Source organism: Octopus sinensis, linkage group LG2 (genome assembly GCF_006345805.1).
Source record: "Octopus sinensis linkage group LG2, ASM634580v1, whole genome shotgun sequence".
Lineage (NCBI taxonomy): Eukaryota > Metazoa > Mollusca > Cephalopoda > Octopoda > Octopodidae > Octopus > Octopus sinensis.
The window spans coordinates 205869538-205897404 of NC_042998.1; the positions used below are offsets into that span (position 1 = coordinate 205869538).

The 27867-nt window shown below is 38.7% G+C and overlaps 1 protein-coding gene across 1 annotated transcript; it reads left to right on the top strand.

The window, feature by feature from the left end:
• On the top strand, window positions 1-27867 carry LOC115224015 (cilia- and flagella-associated protein 161-like). The gene is made up of 7 exons (XM_029794810.2): window positions 1-250; window positions 6117-6206; window positions 11823-12055; window positions 16598-16679; window positions 17221-17379; window positions 25799-25875; window positions 27093-27867. The coding sequence occupies exons 1-7, from the start codon at window positions 179-181 to the stop codon at window positions 27565-27567; spliced, it is 1188 nt and encodes a 395-aa protein (XP_029650670.1). The 5' UTR covers window positions 1-178; the 3' UTR covers window positions 27568-27867.

The window sequence follows — 27867 nt, forward strand, 5'->3', positions numbered from 1 at the left end:
TACCATGTGCATTTGTTTAGTTAAATGCTTAATTTTATTTTCTTATTCCATTTTCTAAAATTATATTTAATCTAATGATAGTATATTTAAATACTCAGCACTTTGTTACTATGGCTACAGCGTCACTAACTTTTTTGACCTTAAACTCTGATTTTCAATATCAACAATACTCAGAGTAATGTGGCACAAAAACGTATACACACCTCCTGTTCGATTAGGAAATTGGTATGAAGATGTTGTTCTCGAAGAGGTTAGTAAAAATATTTTTTCTTTCTTTTTTAAGCTTTACTGCCTTTCCTCTTTTTATGATGGGGGAATGTATGTAAAGCTGATTAATTCGATTCTGAGATATGTTATTGGCTTCTTTCTTTACTGAGCAGAAGATCTTGGATTTATGTATAAAGAAGAATGAAATATTGTGGCTCGTAACTTTCACACAGTGTAACTGAAGTGAGAATCGAAACTATATTCAAGATTCGACTCAGCTAAAGCTTGTTTGTTGCCAAGCGACCGACTAATATTTATAAGCCCTTGTTGCCAAATGTATAAGGATGAAGTTATGATAGTCGCGTTCGTCTGGCTCAAAACAGCTTTAACGAAATGCATAGACTAAAATGTCCAGGTTTCTTCTCTTGCTTTCACCATCTCAGTAGTCATTACTGTTTATAAAAGGCCTTAACAATTTACATCCAGAAAACTGAGGTCATGTGTCAGTGGCCCCCTACACCACTCTATTTCCCCTTCTCCGTTTTCTCGCTAATTACATCCTATTAGGTAACATCATTCCCAATAACTTCACACACTGAATGAGCAGATTCTGAACCACCACATATAGACTTTTAGGATTCACACGAAGGTTCTTGTCCACTGGCCACTTTTTTGTACTCATCTATATGGATGCAAATGTGAGACATTATGAGCCATATTAAGCTATTGGAGTCCTTTAATATGCAGTGTCTCTAAAGAATTCTTTTAGTCTGCTGACCAGATAGGATTATGTACAATAATTGACACTCTGTCAGTTATGACAATGGGGGTCCCAGGCGATCAGATCAACAAAACAACCTACTCATGAAGTTAATGTGTACGTGGCTGAGCACTCCACAGACAAATGTAATCTCAACAACTCATTTTTGCCAGCTGAGTGGACTGGCGCAACATGAAATAAAATGTCTTGCTCAGGGACACAACATACCACCAGGGATTGAACTCACGACTTTACAATCATCAATGGAATATCCTATCCACTAAGCCACTTGCCTTCACTCTGTATAATGATCGTCCATCTAAACAACACCAGCAGCACTGAATCCACATTATACAGGCATTATCTGAGGCGCCCTGGCCATGTGGTGCATATGTCTGGCTTGTATCTCTTATAGGATTCTCTGAAATGAGCTGGAGGACTGTGTATGCAGTTCAAAAACCAGTTTCAAGTAAAGTAATATCAACTCTGTAATAGTACAAACTGGGGTCCACTTCAGTTGTCTTACTGCAAGAGGGGCATTGAAGATGTGGAGGAGAAATGCTCTTAGCAGGAAGTTCAAGAAATACAAGATTAATATAGATTAATAACAAGTCTTCTCAGTCAAACAGTCCTGTGCCCCATCAGCTACACATTGAAGAATCAGGTAAGAAAAAGTCATCAAAGAATCTACAATTGAAGAAAAAGTCACCATCGAATTGATAGACAACTGAAGTCACATAAAGGCATCCATGCTGGTGCCTCATAAAAAAAGCACACTGTAAAGCAGTTGGCATTAGGAAGGACATCCAGCCATTGAAATGTTGCCACAACAGACAATTGGGGCCTGGTGTAACCATCAAACTCATGCCAACATGGAGGACAGACATTAAATGATAATGATATGTGTGTATGTATCGTCACCATCATCATCCTCATCATTTAACACCTGTCTTCCATAGTGACATGCTGATTGGAGGTTGGAGGACGACATCATACTGCAGTGTCTGCTTCGGCATAGTTTCTATAGCTGCTGCTGCTCGATGCCCTTCTTCTTAACACCAAACGTTTTACTGAGTGGACTGGGCGCTTTATCCATGGCACCCACACTAGTGAGTTCACTACCTGGCTTATAAGACAAAGATCCCTTTGATTCGGTGGGCCTATAACAGAGAGGGAGATGAATTTGTTAGATGTTGAGAGTTGAAATATGAAAGAAGGGACAAGAACAAGTTTATTGTAAACATGGCTCTACACAAGATTGGGATTCAAAGTGGATTTGGTAAGAGAGATAAAGATGGACGTGATGTGGTTGGTGGATAATTGAAGTGAAGGAGAGGGATTGAAGGATGTCAGAAATGGAAGAGTGAACTAACAGAAAGGAGGAGGGGCCATTGGTGGAGACGGGGGCAGCAACAGTGGTGGTGATCATTAGGGTGAAAGATGTATGTTGCAATCCCTCCCTACTCCAGCATCATAATTTGGAGAGATAGAGAAGGAAGTACAAGATAATATATATGGATGGATTTATCTACATACATATACAGGGTGTGATGGGTAAATTGTCACCATTTTATATTATTAATTTCGCACAAACACATTATAGGTTTTTGATATGCAATTAACTCTGCCAGAAATTTGGAAACAACATACTGTACTGCTTGGTATTCATGCTGGAAGCTCCAATATGAACATTTCAAAATATTTGGGTGTTGATCTGTATGTTTGCCATGTCCCCAAAACATGTACTGAGAGTAATAAAATTCAAACATCCAGTTAACATCATGGTGTTTTGGAGTGATTATTAGTAATGGCAACGTTATGCCTCCATTCATCTTCCCATGTGACCTCAAACTCAACATGGAGGCCTACATCAAGTGCCTGGAGGAGGTAGTGCTGCCCTAAGTCAAGAGGGTAGCTGCTGGAAGACCCTATGTCTGGTAACAGGACTATGCACTGTGCCACACAAGCAGGAGAAGCCAGTCATGGCTGTCAGATAATTTCTGTGATCACACCACCCCTAACATCTGGCCACCTGACTTCCCAGACTGCAATCCCCTTGATTATTATGTGTGGGGTACAGTTGAGTGAGAGATCAACAAAACTCCTTGGTAACACCAAAGATGACCTGAAGGCAAGGATTATGGCAGCATTCATCAACTTAAACAAGGAGACCATCCAGGACAGTTGTAGAAGATTCTGAAGTCATCTGAAAGCTGTGGTTGAAGTCAGTTTATTGAATAAATTTATTCTTTAGTAATTCAAGATATTTTTATGTAATTTTGGTAGATATATCTGTTAAAATGAGTTGTCAGTGTTATTTTCATTTTTGCATAATTTAGAAAATTTATTCACCACACCCTGTATATAGAAAGAATTGGTTCTGGTTCCACATAAAAAACACCCAGTACACTCTGTAAAGTGATTAGTGTTAGGAAGGACATCGAGCTGTAAAAACCAAGCCAAAACAGACAATGTAACCTGGTGCGGCTCCTGTCAAACCCTCCAGCCTATGCTAGAATGGAAAACAGACATTAAATGATGTTGATGATGATGACGAAAGGTAGATTGTATGATGGTAGTGAGACATGGGCTGTGAATGCAGAGGATAGAGAGGAATGAAGTCAGTATGCACCACTGGATGTGCAGCATCAGTGTGCATGAATGACAAAGCACAAATATGTGGAGAGAAAAATTGATCATAAGAGGAATTAAATGCAGAATGCAAGAGAAGAGGCTGCATTGTTTTGGACATATGATGTTATGTGAATGAAGACAGCTGTATAAAGAAGTGCTGGTCACTGAAAATGGATGGTACCTGTGGAAGAGGGAGACCCAGGAAGACATGGGATGAAGTGGTGAAGACTGATCTCAGGATGTTGGGGCTTGTAGAGAAACGAACAATGGACCAAGATGTCTGGTAGTATGAGTTTCTAGAGAAGACCCACCCACATCAGTAAAACTGAGTTCTTGAAGCGTTGTGTTCCACCCACACATAACAATAAAATTTTCACACACCCTACCCCAACAAACCAAACTACATCTCATCTTCCAAACTGCATCTCTTCTCTTCCTCACATTTCCTCTCCATACACTATGATTATCTCCCTCTCCCCAATCCTATCCTCACTGCCCTGCTCACTGTATCATTGCTTTCTCCACCCCTTCAATATACCAAGGTTCTCACCAGTCACTGCATTCCCCACCCCCAATCCCTCCTTGCACCTTCTTGGCAATATTCTGCCATGTATATTAAGGACCTCCATACCTTGAAGGTATGCCCTGGCACTAGCCATCATTTATTTCTCTCTTTCTTACTTTACCATCCTATCTATGATCTAATCCCTGTTCCTTGTGAGTATGCCCTGGCACTTCACCACCATCTCTCTCCTGCTCTTTCTTACACTCTTGTTGTCACCCATTCTCTCTCTCTCTTTCTCTCTGTCTAGGTAACCATGTATCTTACTTTACAGCAGCACACCTATTTTTGTCTTCATTCTTGTTAACTCTCTCTCTCTCTCTCTATCTGGCTGGGTAACCATGTACCTCCTCTACAGCAAGACACCTGTTTCTGCCTCTCTGTCACACTCTAACCTTCCATCATCTGACACAAAATCACCTCCTCTAATGCCCCCCTCCCCTCTCAAAGATTCTTTGTCTTGATGACCCTGCCAGTACTGGTATCGCATGAAAAGCATCCAGTCCACATTGTAAAGTGGTTGGCATTTGGAAGGGCATCCAGCTGTAAAAACCATGCCTAAATTGACTTCGTCCATGCTGGTGCCACATAAAAAGCACTCAGTCCATTCTGCAGGGGGGTTGGTGTTAGGAAGGGCATCCAGTCATAAAAACCCTGCCAAAACAGACACAGAAGTCTGGTGTAGTCTTCTACTTGGCTGGCTCCTGTCAAACTTTCCAACCCATGCCAGCATGAAAGGTGGATGTTAAACAGTGATGATGATGATGATGATGATGAGATACAGACACACACACACACACATATCACTACCACACTATTTCAACCAGTATTTTGCCCGGCTTATGTGGGAGTTCAAGTCTCAACCCCATTTATCACCAGTTCACATGATCTTATCTCACCTCCTTCATCAACCATAACATCTTGTAACCATTTTACATCACCTCATCCCAAACCTTCCTTGGACTCCATCTTCCACAGGTACCATTCACTTTGAATGCTCAGTACTTGCTTATGTAACTGTCCTCTTCCATTCACATCACTTGCCCTTCCTTGCACTGTCCCCTTTCTTTTCAGTAAAACTTTTGTTTTTGCTTACAATAAACTTCAATTCTAGATTTTATTGCCATGTCTAGAATTTCAGTTTCACTTCTGATTCTGCTATAAGAGCTAAGTCATCAACACATCAGAGTTCCTAAAAGCAGCTGGTCTTAAATTCATCTAGTATGGCTTGGAGAACTATAATAAATTGGAGGGAGCTGAGAACTGAGCCCTGATAGATCCCTAACTTCACACTAAATACTTCATCATTGAACTCATGACTGATTCTCACTTTGTAAACTCTGCCTTCATACATAGCTTGTATGTTGTGCCTCATAAACCATTCATCTATTCCTAGTTTCGTTAATGACCATCATGCCCCCACTGAGTGAGGGACTATGTGTGTGTATATGTGAATGTGTGTCTGTGTGTGTGTTTATTGTATTAATGTGCTTCATGTTGCTGGTTTATGTTTTCAAGGATGACATTCTTTGTGTAGTGTTGTTCCCAATTAGTTTACAAATGTCATTTGTGAAATCTCTGTAGATTGAATGCAAGTTTTCCTTCTTATTATAGAACTTATAGTTTGGGTATAATTTGGAATAGTAGGTATTGGTATTCCAGTAATAAGAATGTTTCCTGAATTATTGCTACATGAATATTGTAATAAGAATATCACTTAGTTCTATAAAAGTGTTTTTAATACCATTAGTGTTGTATTGTAGAAGTTATGAGGGGGGTGAGCATAAGCTATTTGTTTTTTAAAATATTCTGTGTGGACCTGTGACATTGAACAAGGAGATAATGATACTTCCTGTTGTTATTCTTATTGTTCTTTTAAAATGTAATTGGTGATTGTTAGCATCGAGTGATATTTCTGATGATTTAAATTTTCTTTATTTTTATTTTTTTCAGGAAACTATAAAAGATTTCCTGCACAAGAAATCTCAGAATGAACTTTTGATGCAGAAAACTGCCTTTGTTAAGGAAAAACTTCTCCAACCAGTAAAAACATAATTGTTTATACTTTTTCTCCTCTTATGCTTTGTGTAGTAGTGGTGGTGGTGGTGGTGGTGGTGGTAATGGCAACAGCAGCAGCAGCAGGAGTAGTAGCAAGGAAAGAGGATTCTATTATGTGATGGTAGATGAAAGAAAGAGTTTGTTAGAGAAGAAATATTCATAAAGAGTTCAGAAGTCCCTCAAAGACAGTATGTCATTGTCTTGTCTAGTATGACACCACATGCATAACAATGGTCTGTATGTGTGCAGTGTGAGAGTGAAATATAAAATCTGAGAGGCTGCTGCTGCGTAGATGAGAGATAATTCCCCTTGTTGAACGAAACACCAGTTTGTATCTGGTTACACTCACAAAAGATCTGGGAACTATTTTCCAATAGTTAAGGGAGGATATAGAGAAATTGTCCTAATATACCATGAAATATTTCTAGTTGGTATCTAGAAAGATCTGAGCAGTAATTCAATGATATATCCACCCAACATTTTACATCCCTGAGCGGTATGACAGGGTGTGTTCAGTTTGTGTGCAATAGGTTTGAAAGTGGTCAACAGTAAGGTTTGGTACCAGTAATACTCTGTTCCCTTGATGAAGAATAATAATTAAAAATATTTCCAGAATTGTTCTCAGACTTCTTAAAAACACTAAACTCAAACCCTACCCATTACTGCCACAACAACCACTGCCATGACCTTCATCTTTAATCAATTTGTATTCCAGTTATCTGCTTTGCTTTTCTTCACAACTGTTATTAACACTAATGATTGTTCTCTTCATTAAGGAACTTAATTTTAATTGATTAAATGCACATTATGGAAGTCTATCCCCCACATATATGTTCTTTATACAGAAGACATCATTCGGAAAATCTCCCAATGCTGGCATTTATCTGGGATGTTTGACGATGGAGTAAAATATTTTGGCTTTCTGAGACAACTATCAGATGTAAGAACTGTTTAGATGAATGTATGTGTATGCGTGTATGTAAGTGAGTGTGTGCACATGCATGCATGTGTGTGTGTGTGTGTGTGAGAGCGAGTTCTGTTTTTTAATAATTTAAATTCTTCATCTGAGGAAGGAGCTGCTTTCTAACAAACGTACAAACCTCTGTTGTTGGAATGTAGATAACAAAAACAAGGTCAGATTTTAAACTCAAACAATGTCTTCATATTTTTTTCTGTTTCACTTTCAGATTATATTTGTAATGGGTGAAGCAGTTTGATTGATTTCTTTTTCTGTAAACCTACACCTTTCCTACAAATCGAACAGAGCCACCTACTTGAGTGGGGTAGGGTCCTGTCAGTTTTCTTGCTTATTAGGACCTTAGTCTTTGCTAAGTTAACCTTGAGGACGTTAGATTCCAGGTTTTGCTTCCACACCTGGATTTTTCTCTTCTAGCTCTGATATGGAATCTGCAATGAGGGCAAGATCATCAGCATATAGCAATTCTCAGGGGCTGCCAGTCTTGAATTTTTTCTGCTACAGCCTGGAGGACAATGATGAAAAGGAGGGGACTGAGGCCTGAGCCTTTTTAGATCCCTACCTGTACACCAGGTTCTTCACTTTTACTTGTGGTTAACTCTCACCTTACTGACAATGTCTCTGTACATGGCCTGTACAGCTTTCACCAGCCATTTGTTAATCCCTAGCCTCCTCACAGCTCACCATATCATATAGCAGGGTGCTCTATTGAAGGCTTTCTCTAGATCAACAAATACCAAGCATAATGGCTTATTCTTAGCTAAGCACTTCTCTTGCAGTTGCCTGACTATGAAAATAGTGTCAGTAGTGCTTCTTCCCTGGACAAAGCCTAACTGCATTTTGTCTAACCTAATTCTGCTCTCCTAATTAATTGGGCTATGACTCTCTCTCTCTAATTTCCACCACCTGGTCCAGGTGTTTGATGCCTCTATAATTGCTTCTATCTAAAGCATCACCCTTACCCTTGTAGCAGCTAACAATTATGCTGCTATGCCAGTCTCTGGGTATTACACCTTCCTGAATGACCTGATTAATTATGTGGGTGACCAGCCCATCTTTCCTTACTGAATATTTTGAGCATCGTGGCTGTGATTCTGAATGGACCAGGGGCTTTCCTAGTTTTCCTGGTCCCTCTATTGGGCTCACATGAGGGAGACTCCTTTTATTCCATTCATTCACCACATTCAACAGTCTTGCATAGCAACTTTTGCATGTTTCTTTCTTGTCCACATCACTAAGTGCAAGCATACCATTATCCATCCACACACACATTTCGCTTGATTCTCAATGACACACCGTCAGGCAATCGGGAAACTTCAAGTCTCCGATCTTCATGCTGTAGGACCTTGGCAAACCTCTTCTTTTCCGCTTCTACCCTAGCTAAATAGAACTTATGTCTTTGTCACCACACCCTCTTTCCCACTTTATGGTCCTGTCAACATCACTGTTCCACCACCATGTCACATTTGGTCCAGCAGGCACTTTGCTCCAACCACAAATTTGGTCTGTTGCCCTTAGTAGATTGTCCTGTAGGAACTTCCACTTGTCCTCTACATCATATGTCTCTAACTCTCCCTCCATCTCATTAAAGGACTCATTGAGGACCTCTCTAAATCTCTGCCCAGTTGAGGGATCCTTGAGCTTCCACAGCCTCCTTTTCCATATTGGCTTATGTCTCAGGATCTTTTTGACCTTAAGACTGGATCCACTAATCACCAGTTTATGTTGAGTTATGCATTCTTCCCTTGGGAAGACTTTTGTAATGTATATGAGGATATATATGTAATATAAATGATATTATGAGGTCTGATCAATAAGTATCCGGACTGTTGCCATGGGAGCAAAGCTGAAGAACGCAGAATAAAGCTTCTTGTCAAAGATTGACCTTCAACTCTGTTGTACATTCGCACTAAGTTTTAACATTCTAGATCACTTCTGCTGTTTACAGCAGTGCTTGTAAGGAAGGTGTGTAGTGTGTGATCATCGCATTGACCATGACAAAGGAAGTTGCCATGGTGATAGCTGTTCAGAGGCCTACGCAAAGTTGCAGAAAATGTATGGAGAGAAGTGTATGAACTACACACAAGTGGTTCAGATGTTTCCAAGCTGGTCAAAAAAATTTCGATTGTGACAAACATTCTGGGAAACCCACAACCAGCAGAACTGAGAAAACATCACAGATGTGTCTGCAGCTGTGGAGGGAAATCATCGAATCACTATCCCTGAGTTATCAGAGGATGTTCAGATTAATTACGGTTCAGTTCAGTCCATTATCACTGAGGATTTTGGTATGAGACACGTATTTGCCAAGTTTGTGCCAAAACTGCTTTCAGCTGACGAAAAAGACACTTGGGTTTCAGTTGCACAAAATCTCCTTAATTGTGTCAAGAACAATGAAAACCTTTTGAAAACTAAGCAAGTATTGCCAAGCTTTTGGCAAAATTTGATGCAAATTTTCTTCTCAACTTTCTCTGTCATGGTCAATGCGATGATCACATGCTACACACCTTCCTTCCAAACACTGCTGTAAACAGCAAAAGTGAGCTAGAACGTTAAAGCTTAGTGTGCATGCACAGCAGAGTTGAAGGTCAATCTGTGTCAAGCAGCTTTATTCTGGGTGTTTTAGATTCATTATTATGGCAACAGTCCGGATATTATTGATCAGGCCACATGTATGTAACATAAATTATATTATCAACATATATATAATAGAGATAATGTTATGTATATATATATATATATTTAATAGAAATAAAATCATCATCATCGTCATCATTTAACATCTGCTTTCCATGCTGGCATGGGTTGGATAGTTTGACTGAGGGCTGGCAAGCCAGAAGGCTGCATCAGGTTCCAATCTGATCTGGCAATGTTTCTACAGCTGGATGCCCTTCCTAACGCCAACCACTCCAAGAGTGTAGTTGGTGCTTTTTACATGCCACCAGCACAAGGGCCAGTCAGCCAGCACTGGCAACAACCACACTCGAATGGTGCTTTTTACGTGCCACTGCCATGGGAGCCAGTCAGGTGGCACTGGCAACAATCATGCTCAGATGGTACTTTACATCAAATTTTGGCAAAGGCCCAGTAAGTTTGGGGAGAGCGGGTAAGTCAATTACATCAACCCCAGTGCATGACTGGTACTTATTTTATCAACCCTGAATTTGAAATCAGAATGTCACTAAGTATTTCACTTGGCATGCTAACAACTCTGCCGGCTCAGCCCTTCATGTTAATGTGTATATTAACACATTAATCACTAGCATGGACACAGGACTTCGTTTTGCCACCATAATATACTGCCAAGTACATGAAAGGTTTATAAGTCAATATTCTGTCTTAATTTTTGTATGAGCAGTATAATATTCTCATTTTTAAGTGATAAACTATAGATTTTTTATCATTTATCACTTAAAAGTTAACATATATGTCATCAAAATGATAAATATAATAATTTCTATTGTGTCTGGGGAGAATCATTTTCTTTTTGTGCCTTATTATTTAACACACTCACCAGTAAAATTTCCACATTTTTCTTATTTTTATTGTCCTAAAATTTTCGTTGCGTCTTGAAACCTTTTCAATAGTTTTGACTCTTTATTTTAGGACAATAAAAATAAGAAAAACGTGAAGCACAAAAAGAAAATGACTCTCCCCAGACACAATAGAATATGCTTCAACACACGAACTCATATAAAGAATCTTGCAAACCAAATCCAAAAACGATAAATAAAATAATTTCTCTTTTTCTCTTACTGCTTCCTCAACTACAACACTGATTTCTTTTGAATAAATAAATGGGAGATATATCTGACCCTGAACAACAAAGAGTAGCCTTACTCAGGCAAGAATTGAATTCAAGAAGAAACTATATCACCCACAATGGAACTTAGAAATAGCAGCCAAATTTCCCTTGAATGACACCCAACCATCTTGAAAAGAGAGAATTACATTGGATAACTTAGTCCTAGGTACACAAGGCCAAAGAAAAGGATTGGGTAGTTTTGATTGTGGGTCTGCTGCACAGTCAGAGCAGGGCTGACCTGGGGTTAAGTAACAACTTTTTCTTGGATTTGATCTTTAAGTGTGAAATACCTTAATCACAGACAATACAACACTGTCCACTCAGCTGGCTGAATGGTATCCACTGTTGATCAAATAAACTGAGCCAGAGTTTGGGATCTTTCTCACAGGCAACTGACAACATATTAATTACTGATATGTCATTTACATGTTCATCTGTGATTATATTTTTTATTAATTAATATGTTTGTAAATTAATATCCTTTTATCAATATCAGGCATCATCAGACCACAACTATGTCTTTTATAGAACAATTTATTACATCACCCCCCCTCCCAAACACACACACCACCACCACCAGGACTTAGTTTATTGATCTTGGGAGGGTGACAAGCAATTTGAGTCTGGTTAGGATTTGAACCCCTGAACATAATGGGCTGCACCAAAAACTGTTTTTTTCCAACATGCAACAAATTGAGTCACTTATCTGTCATACATTGATAATTTTGATGATGATGACAATTATGAGATTAATGATGGTGGTGTCGATGGTGATGATATTTATTCTTATGATCTCTTTAAATGTCTTCTATTAACACAGGTAGAATTGTCAGTTGTAAGTGATGGCTATGTGCGTTTTGGGAACACTGTTCAAATAAAGAACTTGGGTGATCCATCTCGTATTTATTTTGGAAAACCTCGAGCGGACTGTGTGTTGTCTGCCAATTGCGATACTGACTTGGTGTTCAATGGAGGTTTGTTAGTCCCTCCTTGTAAAGTTACAGGTTCAAGACAGACTTCTCCTTGTTTACAAAACAGTTTTATAATAACCAGGTAAGTTTTTCAAAGGATTTTCTTGTTTGAATTATACATATTTGTGCATGGAGGATGTATGTGCTACTAAGGTAGTCATAAGTCTACCTTGGTAGCACACTATCTGAATTTAACATACTTGATGATTTGCCATATTCTGAACGCCTTACTTCCCTGGGCATGGATACATTGAAACTCCGAAGTCTGGCAGCTGACTTGGTAGACACCCATAAAATTATTAACCATCTTACGAACAATAACTCTGAGCACTTTTCAAACTCCACCTGTCTAACACCCGTGGACATGTTTACAAAGTCTGAAAACAGCACAGCTCCCATGACTTTAGGAAACACTTTTTCACGCTAAGAGTTGCTGAAGCATGGAGCAAACTGCTGGCATCAGATGTTAGTTGTCGGAGCACTGCATCCTTCAAAACTTCCAAGCTTCCTGAGATTCGCCAACACTACACCTGATTTTCTCCCCTCCATACACACGCAAGCATGGATCTGACTCATACACTGTTCACTTCCCAGACATTTGTACATCACTGCATATGCTTTATATGCACTTTTGACAAGTTGTGGGGCACTTGAGCACTGTATACAATAATTTCATTATTATTATTATTATTATTATTATTTATGGGTTTTTCTTCTTCTTTCAAATTTGCTTCCATTTCTTGCCGAGTGTCTTCCCGACTCCTAGGGCAAAGAAACTCATAGTATACATTGGTAGGCCATTAACCTAAACTCACTAGTTCGTTCATTTTTTTTTTTTTTGATAGAAATAAAGTTAAATTAAAATACATGGGTAGTAATAGTTCTCACATCGACAATGCTCTTCTCAATACGTGTGATGTACCAATTAAGACAATCTTTTGCACTTCTTGCAGGGATCATTCTCATATAATTTTCGGTTCCCTTCTTCATCATTCCTAGTGCTCCTACGATCACTGGTATTGTAACCGCCTTGAGATGCCACATTTTCTCAATTTCAATGAGCAGGTCTTTATATTTTCTGAGCTTGTCAAATTCTTTCACCGAGATATTATGATCACAGGGGATGCTCATGTTGATCAATAAGCAAACTTTATTGTTTTGGTCTTTCACAACAATATCCAGTTTATTGGCTTTGATGGTTCGGTCTGTATGTACTGGAAAGTCCCACAGAATCGTTACATTTTCTCCTTCAGTTACAGCTTCAAGGTGGTGATTATACCACTTGTCGGCAGTTTTGATATTGTAATGCCGACTTATTAGCCAGTGGAGATATTGGCCAACTCTGTCATGTCTTAATTTATACTCCACTGGTGCTAAGACTTTACATCCAGAGATTAGGTGGTCCACTGTTTCGATCATGTCGTTGCAGAATCGGCATTTTGGGTCTGCTCTATTTTTCATCACATTGGCCTGACATTATTATTATTGTTATTATTATCATTATTATATTATTTTTGATGAAGAAGTCAGTTATTGACTTTCTAATGCCTGTAATGCTTTTGGAAAACTTGAATCTAGGTTTTGGTTGTAACCAGACATTGAAGCAGCAGTGAAAGTTGAGGTCTGTCAAGCGTATGTTTCAACTGCGCTGTTGTATGGGTGTGAGAAGACCTAGACAACCTACAATACCTCAAGCAATTCCACCAGCAATGCTTGCATAAAGTCCTGAAGATCTCATGGCAATCTTATGTACCTGATACAGGTAGAGAGGTCGGACATTTTTCAAAAATTCACAAAATCATTAATTTTAGCTGCAAACAAATTATATTGACATCCATGTGTTTGTATTGAATTAGCATTTGTTAAAATCAAGTGTAGAAAACAACATCCATCATGTGGTGTCCATTTTCATTGATGCCCTTTTGAAGGCATTCTTGGAAGTTGGCCTCCACTCTCTCCAACACTGCTCTGTTGATTTAGGCAGCTTCCACGCGAATAGCTTCCTTTGAATCGTCCAATGTACAGAGACAAATCCTCCAATTGTACTTTGGCAAGAATATCTTGCTTTAGCTGTTCTTTTACCTCAGATATACCTATTTTTTTACTACCCACACGGGGCTAAACACAGAAGGGACAAACAAGGACAGACAAACGGATTAAGTTGATTATATCGACCCCAGTGCCTAACTGGTACTTATTTAACCGACCCCGAAAGGATGAAAGGCAAAGTCGACCTCGGCGGAATTTGAACTCAGAACATAGCAGCAGACGAAATACAGCTAATCATTTTGCCCGGTGTGCTAACGTTTCTGCCAGCTCCTCGCTGCCTTCAGATATACCTTGTTCTGTAATCTTGTATTTACGTAATATTTTTCTTCTCTTCTTGTTGCTTAGTAGTGTTGATTGTCAACTGGTTTCATTAAGAACTGACAGATCTTTTCTCTTATTTTCTCTTTCTTTCTGGTTATTATTTACCCACAGGGTTTGTTTGGGTGTTGATACTCCTGTGTGGATGGGTTTGACGGGGTATCCATCTTCTGTTGTGGCCACAGAGACTGCTGCATATATCATTTAACCTAGTCATATTGACATTTGTTTCTGTGGCCATTAGTTCTGTGACAGCCAGGTTCATGCTATTTATTATTGATGTTGTTTTATTATCCATTTTAATTCTCTAGAGGTACAATTGGTGGTCCATTCTGACATCTGTGGCTCTCAATTCTTTGCTTATGCTCATTTTCAGAGTATCATAATCATTAGTTCCACCTTCACTGTTTCCAGGTTTTAGATTTCTTTCCTATTCCCGCCCATTTATATTTTTGTCAGTGCTGTTCTGCTTTGGTGCATTTTATTCATCATTATACATTCCTACGGTCTGGGTTTCTTGTCTTTTGTTGTTTACTGTGTTTTTGTTTGACTTGTTACGTCTGTGTTCGTGTTTTACAGTCCCGGTACTTATGATATCATTTGACATTGCTGTGTGGTTACCATCTACATTTTCCTGATGTATTTTTCCTTTTAAGTGTTCTATTTCTATTTCTGATATCTTTTTGTTTTGTTTTGAGAATATATCTCCATATGTTAGCTAGTTTATCAGGCTTCAATGCTGTATCCAAATCGTTATCTAGTTTTTTTCTTCCAGATTTTATATGTATATGTTGTTCTGTTTTCATTTTGTGGGTAGAGCACTGATGAAAATAAGCATGTAGGATTGAAATATATTCCTCACATGTCCATTTATGTTTTTTTGATATTATTTGTGCAACATAAGGAATAACGTCTAGCCCTTTATGTTGATGGTCATCATTTTCATAAGGTATCGGTCCATTTATTATTATTATTATTATTATTATTGAGTGAGAGAGCAGTGCATGCCATCAAAGTGACACTGGAGTACAAATATATGAAGTCCAGTATACCAATCATGACTACCCGTCTGATAAGGGTACACTAGGCACATGCATCACAACCATATGTGCGCAACATGGTGATATCATATCAAGATAAACAGCACATGACTTTGCAGGTGGGGCCCAGTTAGAATTTTCTTCTGGTCGAGTAGCCCATCCTGCTCAAAAAGGTCCCGGAATAAGGGTTGTTTAAGGATGTTGAATGAAACACCCATGTTTCCAGAAGTAAATTATTCAAACCCCAAAGAATTCCTCTCAACACATGGCTATGATGCTCCCCCACTACTTCTGCTCGTGGTCACAGATGCACATATCGTCAGCCACTAAGGGACATGCTCAACTGGTTATGGTGAAGCAACTGACAAGCAAATCTGTGGTATTGAGCAGAATATTTGCTGTAGCCCATCTTTAATACCAAGACAAAACAATGTACATGATTATTATTATTATTATTATATTATTATTATTATTATTATTATTATTATTATTTGGCCTACAATCACAGTAGTTCTGCAAAATCCGTACCTGGACTCAAATTACATTCACACATCCATCACAAGTAGATGCAGATTCTTCTGTTTTTTTTGTTTTTTTTTCTATCATTCTCTTTAAGTCCTCTCCTTCAAACATTCATATGTTGAATCCGACAGGAGCAACCATCATCATCATCATTATTATTGGTGGTGGTGGTCATAATTATTATAGGGTTGATAAAGAGTAATTTAAAGGATAATAAGCCACTATTTCTGGCCAGTCAGCTAATTGCATAGAAGTTCCCCACATTTAATTGTGTATATTTACCTGATTATACACAGAGCAAAACTGTGGATAGCCATTTGTTGTGGTGATTCAGTGGTAGATTCTTAAATGAGAAAAAATTATGTCAGAAAGTTTTGGGGGTTCAAGTAGCAGCTCAGTTGATCCCACTTTGCCTTTATATATAAGTAGTGGGTGGGTGCCTGTATTCCCCAGTGGTACAATGATATTAACCTTTTACTCTAGTAAAACTAGACTGAGGTTTCAAATCAAACCTGTTGGACTTCATTTAATGCAATTAATTTTCATTCAGTTTTCATTAAATTCTTTCCTTTTCTTTCTCACTGCAACCATTCTATTTTTTTTTTCTTTCTCTCATAAAATAATTATTTTGCTTGTCTCAAGCAATGTTGTAAATGAAAGAAACAAAATGTAATCTTTTGAAACCAAATTTTTAGTGGCAACGAAAGTGATGATGGTCAGATGTTACACTACAACCAAACATTTTATCTCAGAATTCCAGACCAAATTGGTGGACACGTGAGTTTCATACAGTCTTTTGGTCTTTTATCTGTTACTTGTTTCAGTTATGCTGGGGAAACTGCTTTGAAGAATTTTAGACAAATAAATTAATTTCTTTAAGCCTGGTACTTATTTTATCAGTCTCTTTTGCTGAACTGCAAAGTTACAGGGACATAAACACACCAATACTAGTTTCCAAGTAGTAGTGGTGGGGGACAAACACAGACAAACACACACACACATACATACAGCAGGCTTCTTTCAGATTCCATCTCCCAAATCTACTCTCAATGCTTCTTGCCACACAGCCATGCCTGTGCCAGTGTCAATATATATATATATATATATTTTGTCTTAAGTCTTTCTCCATTCTGTGAGTATATCTTATTAAGGCTGAATTTAACATTTTTTTTTTCTGAAAGCAATCCAGTTGGTACCAGTAGTTTATTAGAATTAATCAAATTACCAGTGTTCCATTGTTCTGTTGTGGAAAGGAGTATTTTAGGATGTTATTTTATGCTAAATGTTTGCTTCAACTTGTCCTGTTTATTATATTCAGCTGTATTTACAAAGTGACCGATTTGATTTCTCCAAATGTTCCCAACGTGCCCGCCACCAACAAGTCTTCCTCAGTGATCAAACAATGTATTTGGCCAAGTGGCGAGTTCTTTATTTTAACCAATTACTCAGACTTGAACATGACTACCATCCTGTTTGTGTAAGTAGCAATTATACTTTCATCATCATTCATGAAAAAGAGAAACATACACACACACATATACATACACACATGCACACACACACACACGCACACACACACACACATATATATACGTATGTATACATATATGTAGATATATATATCTGTATCTGTGTATCATCATCATCATCATCATCATCGTTTAACGTCCGTTCTCCATGCTAGCATGGGTTGGACGGTTCGACCGGGGATCTGGGAAGCTAGAAGGCTGCACCAGGCTTCGGTCTTATCTGGCAATGTTTCTACAGCTGGATGCCCTTCCTAATGCCAACCACTCCATGAGTGTAGTGGGTGCTTTTTACGTGTATCATTATCATCGTTGTCATCATCATTTAGCATCTGCTTTCCATGCTGGCATAAGTTGGACGGTTTGACTGGAACTGGGAAAGCTGCACCGGGTTCCAGTCTGATTTTGGTGTTGGCCCTTCCTAATGCCAACCACTCTGAGAGTGTAGTGGATGCCTTTTATGTGCCACCAACAGGGGTACTTCTATGTGTCACCGGCATGGGTGCTCAAATGTGTCACTGGCACGGGTGCTAAAACGTGTCATAATTATATGAAGAATAACTAAAACAATTATTCACCCTTCTATTAAAAATATAATCCTTTTAATTAACACGACATAGTCAAAGACAGGATGGTCACAGCTTGAATACCTTTAATCAAGGATGACACCTCAGGTTAAATGACAACAAAACAACAGCCTATGTCAGGTGACCAATGTCATTGAGAAAAGGGATGAAAGTCTGGGCTTCCATTCTGTTCCTTAAGCTTCCTGCTTCCCTAAAATTGCAGAGGACCCAAGTAGGGTACCTTTCAAGAAAGAGATACACAGTCAGTGAATTATTTCCACCAGTTCTTCATTATACACAGAACATCCTTCCCTGTTCCTTTAGAGAGGGTGAGTGATAGTTACAGCCCTTTATTTCCTTTTAGGGCCTCCAAGACTGATGAGTAAATGGTGAGTTGGTTGATATATATATATATATAAAATTATGGATGGATGGGTGGATAGATGAATGGATGGATCAGAGTTGTACTACTTACTGTGACCTGGCTAACATAACTCTTTCATAATCTCTAAATATGTAAATAGTCACCATCACCATCATCATCACCGTCATATATGTTGAGAGAGATTGGAGGTTTGTGCTCCAGCCAGTAATCTAATGAAAGGAGAGAAAGCTGATTCACGTGTGTTGGTATGAAAGTGAATTGAGTGTGAAGAATGTGAAAGAGCCTTGAGGTTTTATATCCTTTCACTCTGATGATGATGATATTAACAAGTCGTGGGTACCCCAGACAATCCCTTCTACATACACACACACTCAGTCTCAGTCACTCATACAATCATTTGTAGATGTTATAAATGTATATTTTCTGGGAGAAATGTTTTATGTCCCACTGTACAAATGGTACAGGTGGTAGAGAGATGAGTCAAAGAGTTTGTTCTCTCACTATCTTGAGCTCTAACCATGCCAGGGAATGCATTGATTATAAACTTGTAGGGTGGATAAAGTAGATATCAATCTATTGAGAGAGATACAGGTATATCCAATGGTCTAACTGTGTGTGGTGACTCATGGAGATTATTTTCAATTCAAATTTATTGACGATATACCAATGAGAGACACATGAGCCACTGGATGAGATGCCAGTCTATCTGGCAAATAACTCACATACACTGTTCTGATGTACACACACACACACGTTCATAGGCACAAGCGTGGCTATGTGGCGAGAAGCTTACTTTAATACTACATGGCTCTTGGTTCAGTCCTACCACATGACACCTCACTTGAGTCTCTTCTACCATATCCCAGGCCAACCAATGCCTTATGAGTGGATTTGGTTGATGAAGGAAGCTTATCATGTGTGTGTGTGAGAGAGAGAGAGATATAAAGTGATTGTCACTGTTATATAAGCAGTATCATTCATTTCTAATATTCTTCACAAACATGTCTAGTCATGGGGAAATATTACTTTGGCTGGAAAACAGGTAAGGGTTAGTGACAGGAAGAGCATCTGGCTTTAGGAAATCTGCTTCAATAAACTCCAGCTGACCCATGCTAGCATGGAAAGCAGATGCTAAATGATAATGACGATAATGATGATCATCATCATTTAACGTTTACTTTCCATGCTAGTATGGATTAGACAGTTCGACTGGAACTGGTAAGCTGGAAAGCTGCACCAAGTTTCAGTCTAATTTGGCATGGTTTCTATGACTGGATGCCCTTCCTAGTGCCAACCACTCCAAGAGTGGGTGCTTTTATGTACCACCAGCATGGATGCCAGTTACACGGCCAGAACAATTTTACTTGGATTGATGAGTCTTCTCAAGCACAGTAAATCACCAAAGGTCCCAAACACTTGTTATCACCTCCATGAGGTCCAAAATTCGAAGATCATGCTTCACCACCTCATCTCATATCTTCCTGGGTCTACCTCTGCTCACAGGTTCCCTCCACAGTTAGAGATTGGCTCTTCTTTACACAGCTGTCCTTGTCTATATGTATCACATGACCATACCAGCACAGTCATCTCTCTTGCACACCACATCTGATGCCGCTTATGTCCAACATTGCTCTCAAGATGCTCACACTCTGTCATCCATGCACACTGACATTGCACATCCAGCAAAGCATACTAGCTTCATTTCTTTCAAGCCTACATATGTCCTCAGTGGCCACAGCCCATGTTTAACTGCCGTATAGGGTAACTGTTTACACAAAGACATCTTACAGTCTGCCTTTCACTCTGAGAGAGGAGCTTTTTTTGTTACCAACAGAGGTGGGAACTCTTTGAACTTTGCCCAGCCTATTCTTATTCTAGCTGCTCTCAAAGCATCTGCCCCCATTGCTGACTTGGTCACTGAGATAACGGAAGCTATCAACTACTTCTAGGTATCCCCGCTAGATTTGATGGAGTCTATTTTCTGTACATTTTTAGTGTCAATTGTACTTGTACACTTTCTACACATAAAAACTATTTTCCCAGTTAACCTTCCTCTGATGTTGCTACACCTCTTATGTATCCATAGCTTGCACCAGGTATGTCTCATGGAGTTTCTACCTACACTTTTTCTACATATTGAGCAGGGCCATCTACCTGAAAGGATTTGTGATTAGTCCTCTTTCCTACTTACTAACACTTTGGTTTTTGTTAAATTAGCTCTAAGGCACTTTGATTCTATATATATGTGTGTGTATAGTTCAAATTTATAAAAAAAACAAAGATGAAGACAGGTGTAGGAACAACAAGCTGGCATAGGTTGGATGGTTCGACTGGGGTCTGGGAAGCCAGGAGGCCGCACCAGGCTCCAGTCTGATTCGGTAGTGTTTCTACAGTTGGATGTCCTTCCTAACACCAACTACTTCGAGAGTGTAGTGGGTGCTTTTTATGTGCCACCAGCACAGGGGCCAGAGGGAGCTGGCATTGACCATGATCGGATGGAGCTTTTTACGTGGCATAAGGGGTTTACAAAGATGGACATTGTCTTTAGGATAGACACAATTCTATTGGAGTGCTCTATTATCATCATCTTCATTGTTGTTATTTTCACATGTACTTTTCCATGCTTGATTGAGCCTAAAAGAATTCATTGAGGCAGATCCTCTGGGGTGGGATACTCTTCCTACTGCCAACTTTCATGTATTCTAATCCTTCAGACATCGACAGCACGCAATGACCAGACATACTCTCAGGGAAGATCACAGACAAATGTCACCAATTGTATGGCAGTGATGTTTGTTAACAACCATCATCTGATGTCAAGACAAGGACACGGGGACAAACTCACACTGAACACCTTTTTTTTAGTTTTTGTCTACCAAATTCACTGACAAGGCTTTGGTCAGCCAAGTTTATAGTAGAAAACACTTGACCTATGTACAACCATTTAATTACTAGACTAACTAAAATCCATCAATTTAATTAGTTTCCACAGAACCCAAACAATAGGTTTTCAGGAGAGAGGAACTTATGTCTAAGAGTTGAGAATCCAATATCTTCTCTATTTGACCATTTCATATCTAGTTGTTGTTTTGCTCCAGATCAGCTTAATCAGGCAGACTAATGGTCAAAGGCATTCCATCCTTGACGTTTCCCTCAGACTTTATATCTAGGATTATCCAGTGTTTCCTTCGGTTTTTTTTTTTACATTGTAGCATGTGATTTGAGGAAGATTCAGCAGCTATTTCTAGCAGGTTGAGTCAACCTGATTAGTCAATAGAGAGGTATGGGGTGGTAGAGTCTGTTTCTATTTTTACAGAATTGTTTCCTTAACGAAATAATCAATATTTCTTTGTCATTGTTAACAACAGTTGTACGCGAAAAATCAAAACAGATAAAAGAAGGATCAAAATGAACTTTTATATTTTACTGACAGTTGTAGGGAGTTTGAAAGGTGTTTAGCAGTCACTTACCAAATCTTGAATGTATAGCTTCTTTGAGCATTGACACACTAAAATTTCCCCATCTCGCAGCTAAATTGGTAGAAACCCACAAGATTCCCCAGCATCTTTCCAACAACAGCTTTGGCTACTTTTGTGGTCAACTCCTCCACCATCCATGCTTATAAAAACAGAAAACAAAGCAACATCCATGACTTTCAGAAACACTTTTCATGCTCAGAATTGTTCAAAACAAATGTGTTGGTTTTTTGCTGTCAGGACATTGTAGCCTTCAAAAATTCCATGTTTCCTGAAATTCACCTGCACAATCCAGACATGGCACCCGTTCCTCTTCCTGACTCTTTCGTGGTTTCTTTTTTTTTTTTGCTTTTGTATCTTATTCTGTCTCCTCTTGATTCACTCTAATAATTTCCGTTGCTGTCTTTCTTTACTTCTATGTCTACTCTTCTACATTTTCCAGTGAGTTCAAATGTACCTGAACACTGTGTATAATAAACTTGTCGTCACCGTTGTTGTTGCTGTTGCCACCACTGCCATCATCATCATCATCATCATCATCATCATCATCATCATCATCGTCGCCGTCGTTATCAAGGCTGGCAGAATCGTTAGCACACCAGGAAACATGCTTAGTAGCATTTCATCCATCTTTGCATTCTCGGTTCAAATTCTTCTGAGGTCAACTTTATCTTTCATCTTTTGGGGTTAGTAAAATAAGTACCAGTTGAGTACTGGGGTCTACTTACTGTAATCTACTTACCCCTACCCCCAAAATTTCCGGCCTTGTACCAATATTTAGTCTCCTGAAAGTAGGAACAAAATCCATGGAGCAAATTGATGATAATCCTGCTCTTAGCTATTCGTTATTTATTTATTTGTTTGTTTTAACTTCTGGGAAACCAACTTTTCTGTGAAAATCCTAAAAGAGGGAACAAGGCCCTGCCCTCTTAATGTTTCTCACTTCAATTGCTACAAGAGACACTTGTTTCCAGATAAACTTCAAAAGTAACATTTTAATTCTATCACTTATTAAACAATTCCAAATCGTCAGCACACGACTAACAATACTAATTGGTATCTTTATAGAAAATTAATTTTTGTCACTTGCTATCTGACATTCAACAGAACGGCAATTGATATCAATGGTAAATTAAGGTCTGAAGACAATACAAATGAATATATACTCACATGCATGCATACACAGAGGTTTCTTTCAGTTTCCGTCTACCAAATCCACTCAAAAGGTTATAGTAGAAGACCAAGGCTATAGTAGAAGATGCTTGCCCAAGATACCATGCAGTAATACTGAACTAGGAACCATGTGATTGGAAAGTGAGTTTCTTACCACCCAGCTATGTCTGTGCCATCCACATAGTCACGCCTGCACCAAAAAATTAGTATTAATTAATATTAATAATATCATAAAAGTAATAATTTCATAATAGTTATATACATGTATGGAACTCTCTTTTACTCTTTTTCTCTTTTACTCTTTTACTTGTTTCGGTCATTTGACTGTGGCCATGCTGGAGCACCGCCTTTAGTCGAGCAACTCGACCCCTGGACTTATTCTTTTTGTAAGCCCAGTACTTATTCTATCGGTCTCTTTTTGCCGAACCGCTAAGTGACGGGGACATAAACTCACCAGCATCAGTTGTCAAGCAATGCTAGGGGAACAAACACAGACACACAAACACATACACACATATAAACATATACATATATACGATGGGCTTCTTTCAGTTTCCGTCTACCAAATCCACTCACAAGGCATTGGTCGGCCTGGGGCTATAGCAGAAGACACTTGCCCAAGATGCCACGCAGTGGGACTGAACCCGGAACCATGTGGTTGGTTAGCAAGCTACTTACCACTGCATATGTATATATGTATGTATATATACACACACACACATACACACACACACATACACACACACACACACATGCACACACAAGTTAATAGTTAAGTATAATCCAAATAACCGAAGGATGAGTAGTTATACTTTGGTCAATTATAAAAGAAGCTCTTTGCCAATCTGATATGTGTGTACCAAATAGGCATTTTATGATCCTCACAGAGTGAATAAATAATTATTTTAATCGTTTGGTGAATGAATCTAATTTATTTTGTATTCAATGCAAAGTTATGCCATTCATGCAGCAAGTCTGGTGTTCATTCCTGTCTTCAGATATTTTCATTTGAAGCACAATCCCCACTTTTGAGATAAATTTGCAACAAGGGGATGAATTTTCACCATTTGATGAATATGTCAACAACAAGGCAAATTTCCCATGCTCAAATGGGCTTTGTAAATAATGTCATTATATTATTTAGCAGTTTCAACTTCATAAGAATGAAGGACAACTCAGAATAATGAAACTGCAAGATATAAAAGATTCAGAAACAAACATAGCAAACAGATATTCCCATCATCAGCAGCCTGATGGATATCACTATGGTTTTTGACACCTGAGAAGCACCAGTCACTCAGTGTTAACTTAAATGCTGCCTGGGAATCACTAGACTAGTAACAGAAGCTACACATTAGTGCAGGATGTCCATTATGTTTACTCCTGTTTACAATTATAAATACCAACATCAAATTGTGTTGACTTACAGCTATGAAGCTAGAAATTAAAATTGTCTATTTATAAAAAAAAAAAAAGAAATTATCCCCCGCCTCCATCAAAGGACAATGTTACCTCAAAATCTATAAAATAGAATTAGCAAACTAAATATATTGAACAAAACTTACTGTACCACTGATACATAACATGGAAAATAACAAACCCAAGGAATAACAACCCTAGCACTTCAAACTTATAAATTAATTAATGAACATTGATCAACAGATGTACTTTTTCACACTTTATAATACTATCCAAACATGAAAACATACAAAAAAAAAACAAACTGAATGTAAACTAGTGGAACAATATACCTTTTAACCAAGATCCCCAAATCATGTGAAAGGTAATAAACTAGAAAAGATCCAATATTTATTAACCCTAGTTGTATAGTGCAACTGTATACACACTTCTGACAAAATGTGGTAGGAGACAGCCATTATAAATAGACCAGTAGCCATTGTCAAGAGAAGGTTGAGAGTTGACAGTTCTAGTTGGTGTCTTGTGGAGCAGTGAGTGATAGTAAGATAGAAGTTAGTGTATTACTATTCCGGTACAAAGAGATACAACAGTATCTGATGACTAGTAACTATTGTAGCTACCAGCGTAAACAGCAACTACAGAACAATGGCAGTCACATATCACACCAGTGGGAAGAATCCACTTTAAAACAACCCTTTTGATACCAAACTGCCTGAACCCAGCTGAGAATTTCAATGGTGAATAACACCAACACAGCCCAGAAGGGCTGAAATATTCTAGTCATATTTAAATGTGGACTACCTCCGAGGAAAGGTCACTCAACTGACTGGCATTAAATCACTAACAGATTGACCCCTAATCTTTAGCCCACTGAACCTACTACTGTTCTGTCTCCCATTACTAGAATCACCTCTGTCCCTTACAGCTGTCTTGTCTCATACCTCCTCTCCTTGGCTCTTCTGAAACCACCCATCTCTCCTCTCCCTGTCATGCTTGTTGTCACCAAACCCCTAACTGCACCCAGTCCTTCTTCCCCCAGAACATTGACTCTGGAATTTCCTTCCAGATCCTGTCTTTTCTGCTGAAACTTTAAGAACATCAAACTCATTGGTCTTGGAAGGTCTCTTCTGGGCTCTGCCCCTTCCTCCACACTCAGCAATCAATTCTAATCAAAGAATTATTATTGCTTTTTCTACTTACGGCAGAGTTTATCAGTACATGTGTCTGTATATGGTAATGTGTGTGTGTGTTTGTGAGTGTGTCTGTGCACATGAAAAAGTGTATAAGTGTGTATGCATATGGCAATGTGCATGTATGTGTGTATTAACTTCAGTTTTTCTTTCTGTTGAAGGCAAACAAAATAGTGATCATTAACCATGTCTACACAAACCAGAACCTCAATGTTGAAGACACTTCTCGTTTGCTCAGGTAAAACAGCTTTCTTAATTTCATTCCCACTTCTTTACTCATTGCTACTGTCACTGCTACACGTCCAAATCAAACTTTTTGATCAGCAATCCAAATAGACAGTAACATGGGAGATAAAATCATGAAGCATATGAAAATGGGGAAATCCCCCTGCCCATTGGGAATCACCGCTGAGATGCTTAAAATATCTGGTGTGGGTTAAGCTCTAGTCACCCGTATAGTTAATCAGGTTGTATATGAGGAAGTCATACCCAGAGCATAGCCACTAGAATCTGGATAGCCTGCCACCTTTGTTGGTAACAAAGGGCCTCTCCCTCAGAGTGGAAAGCAAATTGTTTGATGCCTGTGTACAGATGGCCATGCTACATGGCAGTGAAATGCAGGCTGTGATCGCAGAGGACATGTGGAGGCTTGAAAGAAATGAAGTTGGTATGCTTCACTGGATGTGTAATGTCAGTGTGCGTATATGACAGAATGTAAGCATCTTGAGAGACAAACTGGCCATGGTGTGTAAGAGAAACCACTGCACTAGTGTGGTCATGTGATGCATATGGATGAGGACAGCTGTGTAAAGAAGTACCGATCTCTAATTATGGAGGGAACCTACGGAAGAGGTAAACCCAGGAAGACATGGGGCGAGGTGTTGAAGATTACACCCATTACATTCTTGGAATGGTTGGCATTAGGAAGGGCATCCAACCATAGAAACCATGCCAAATCAAACTTGAACCTGCTGCAGCTCTCTGGTTTACCAGTTCCAGTCAAACTGTCTAACCCATGCCAGCATGGAAAACGGACGTTAAATGTTGATGATGATGTTTTCCAAATAACATTCACATGTAACTCTGCTTTCTCATTCGTTTACACAATCCCTGTCAGTTCTCTATCTGGTACCTTGTAGTTATAAAGCTGTCACTGAGGATCCCTAATCAAACTGTGTCAGCTATTTTCCGCCATAGCTACAGTTTTGGTTTCAAGTTTTAATAAAGAAGAAATCTTTGTCAACTAGTTGCATCATGTTTACAAAATGTAGTTAATTGTTGGTTTGTGCTGATACAATTAGACATGTTGAACTTATAAAAACTATGTTGAGACTAGGAACATAGCATTTCAAATGTCTGCTGTGCTGCTGCCATTCTTACTGGATTAGATAATTCCGTTTTGTTGCAGCAGCTGTAATATGTTTACTCCTTCTGTTGACTAAATCTCTCTTTCAGCACTGAATATAATGCTGATTATGAAATCACAGCACACACACTTCTGGATGAACATAAAGCTGAGAAAGAGCAGAACCTTTGGCTTATAACCACCAGAGAACCTGAAGGAATTGCTTTACCTCCTCGATGCTTGAAGACACCTCCTTCTCCTGTTGTTCCTTGTATAGAGGAAACTATTCCTGCTGTGAAAGAAGCTGAAACCAAGCCTGCAGGTATTTGTTCTTTAACCATTTCTGAGGAAGAGAGACAAGGTATGGTCCATGATCTTCAAAATGAAGAATCGAGATTACACTCTCAATATATTGATGAACATACAAAAGACCCTCGCTATCGAAAGAAGGTTGAATTTGCAGACCCCAACAATAAAGAGGACCTTCCCTGCAGCAACTGCAACATTAGCAACAACAGCAGTAATAACCACAATAAGGATGCTGTTGCCCCAACTACAACACCTGCTGAAGCTAGTAAAATGTAATACAACAGCAACAACAATCACTTCCATTAAAATATTGAAACCATCATAAACCCCTCCCCCATCACCATGACAACAACCACAAATACAGCAACTCCAGTTCTTTTGTTAATTAACAACAATGAATTAAACAATGTGAACATCATTATTATTAATAGCAGCAATTATTAATCCATCTTCCAATTACAGTGATTGCTAAAGTAATTAGCCACACTAATTAATATTCTGTAGTTGAAACTTTGATATTTTAGAGATGATAAACATTAAACAATTGTTTAAATTTATCTATAATTTTCAATTCAA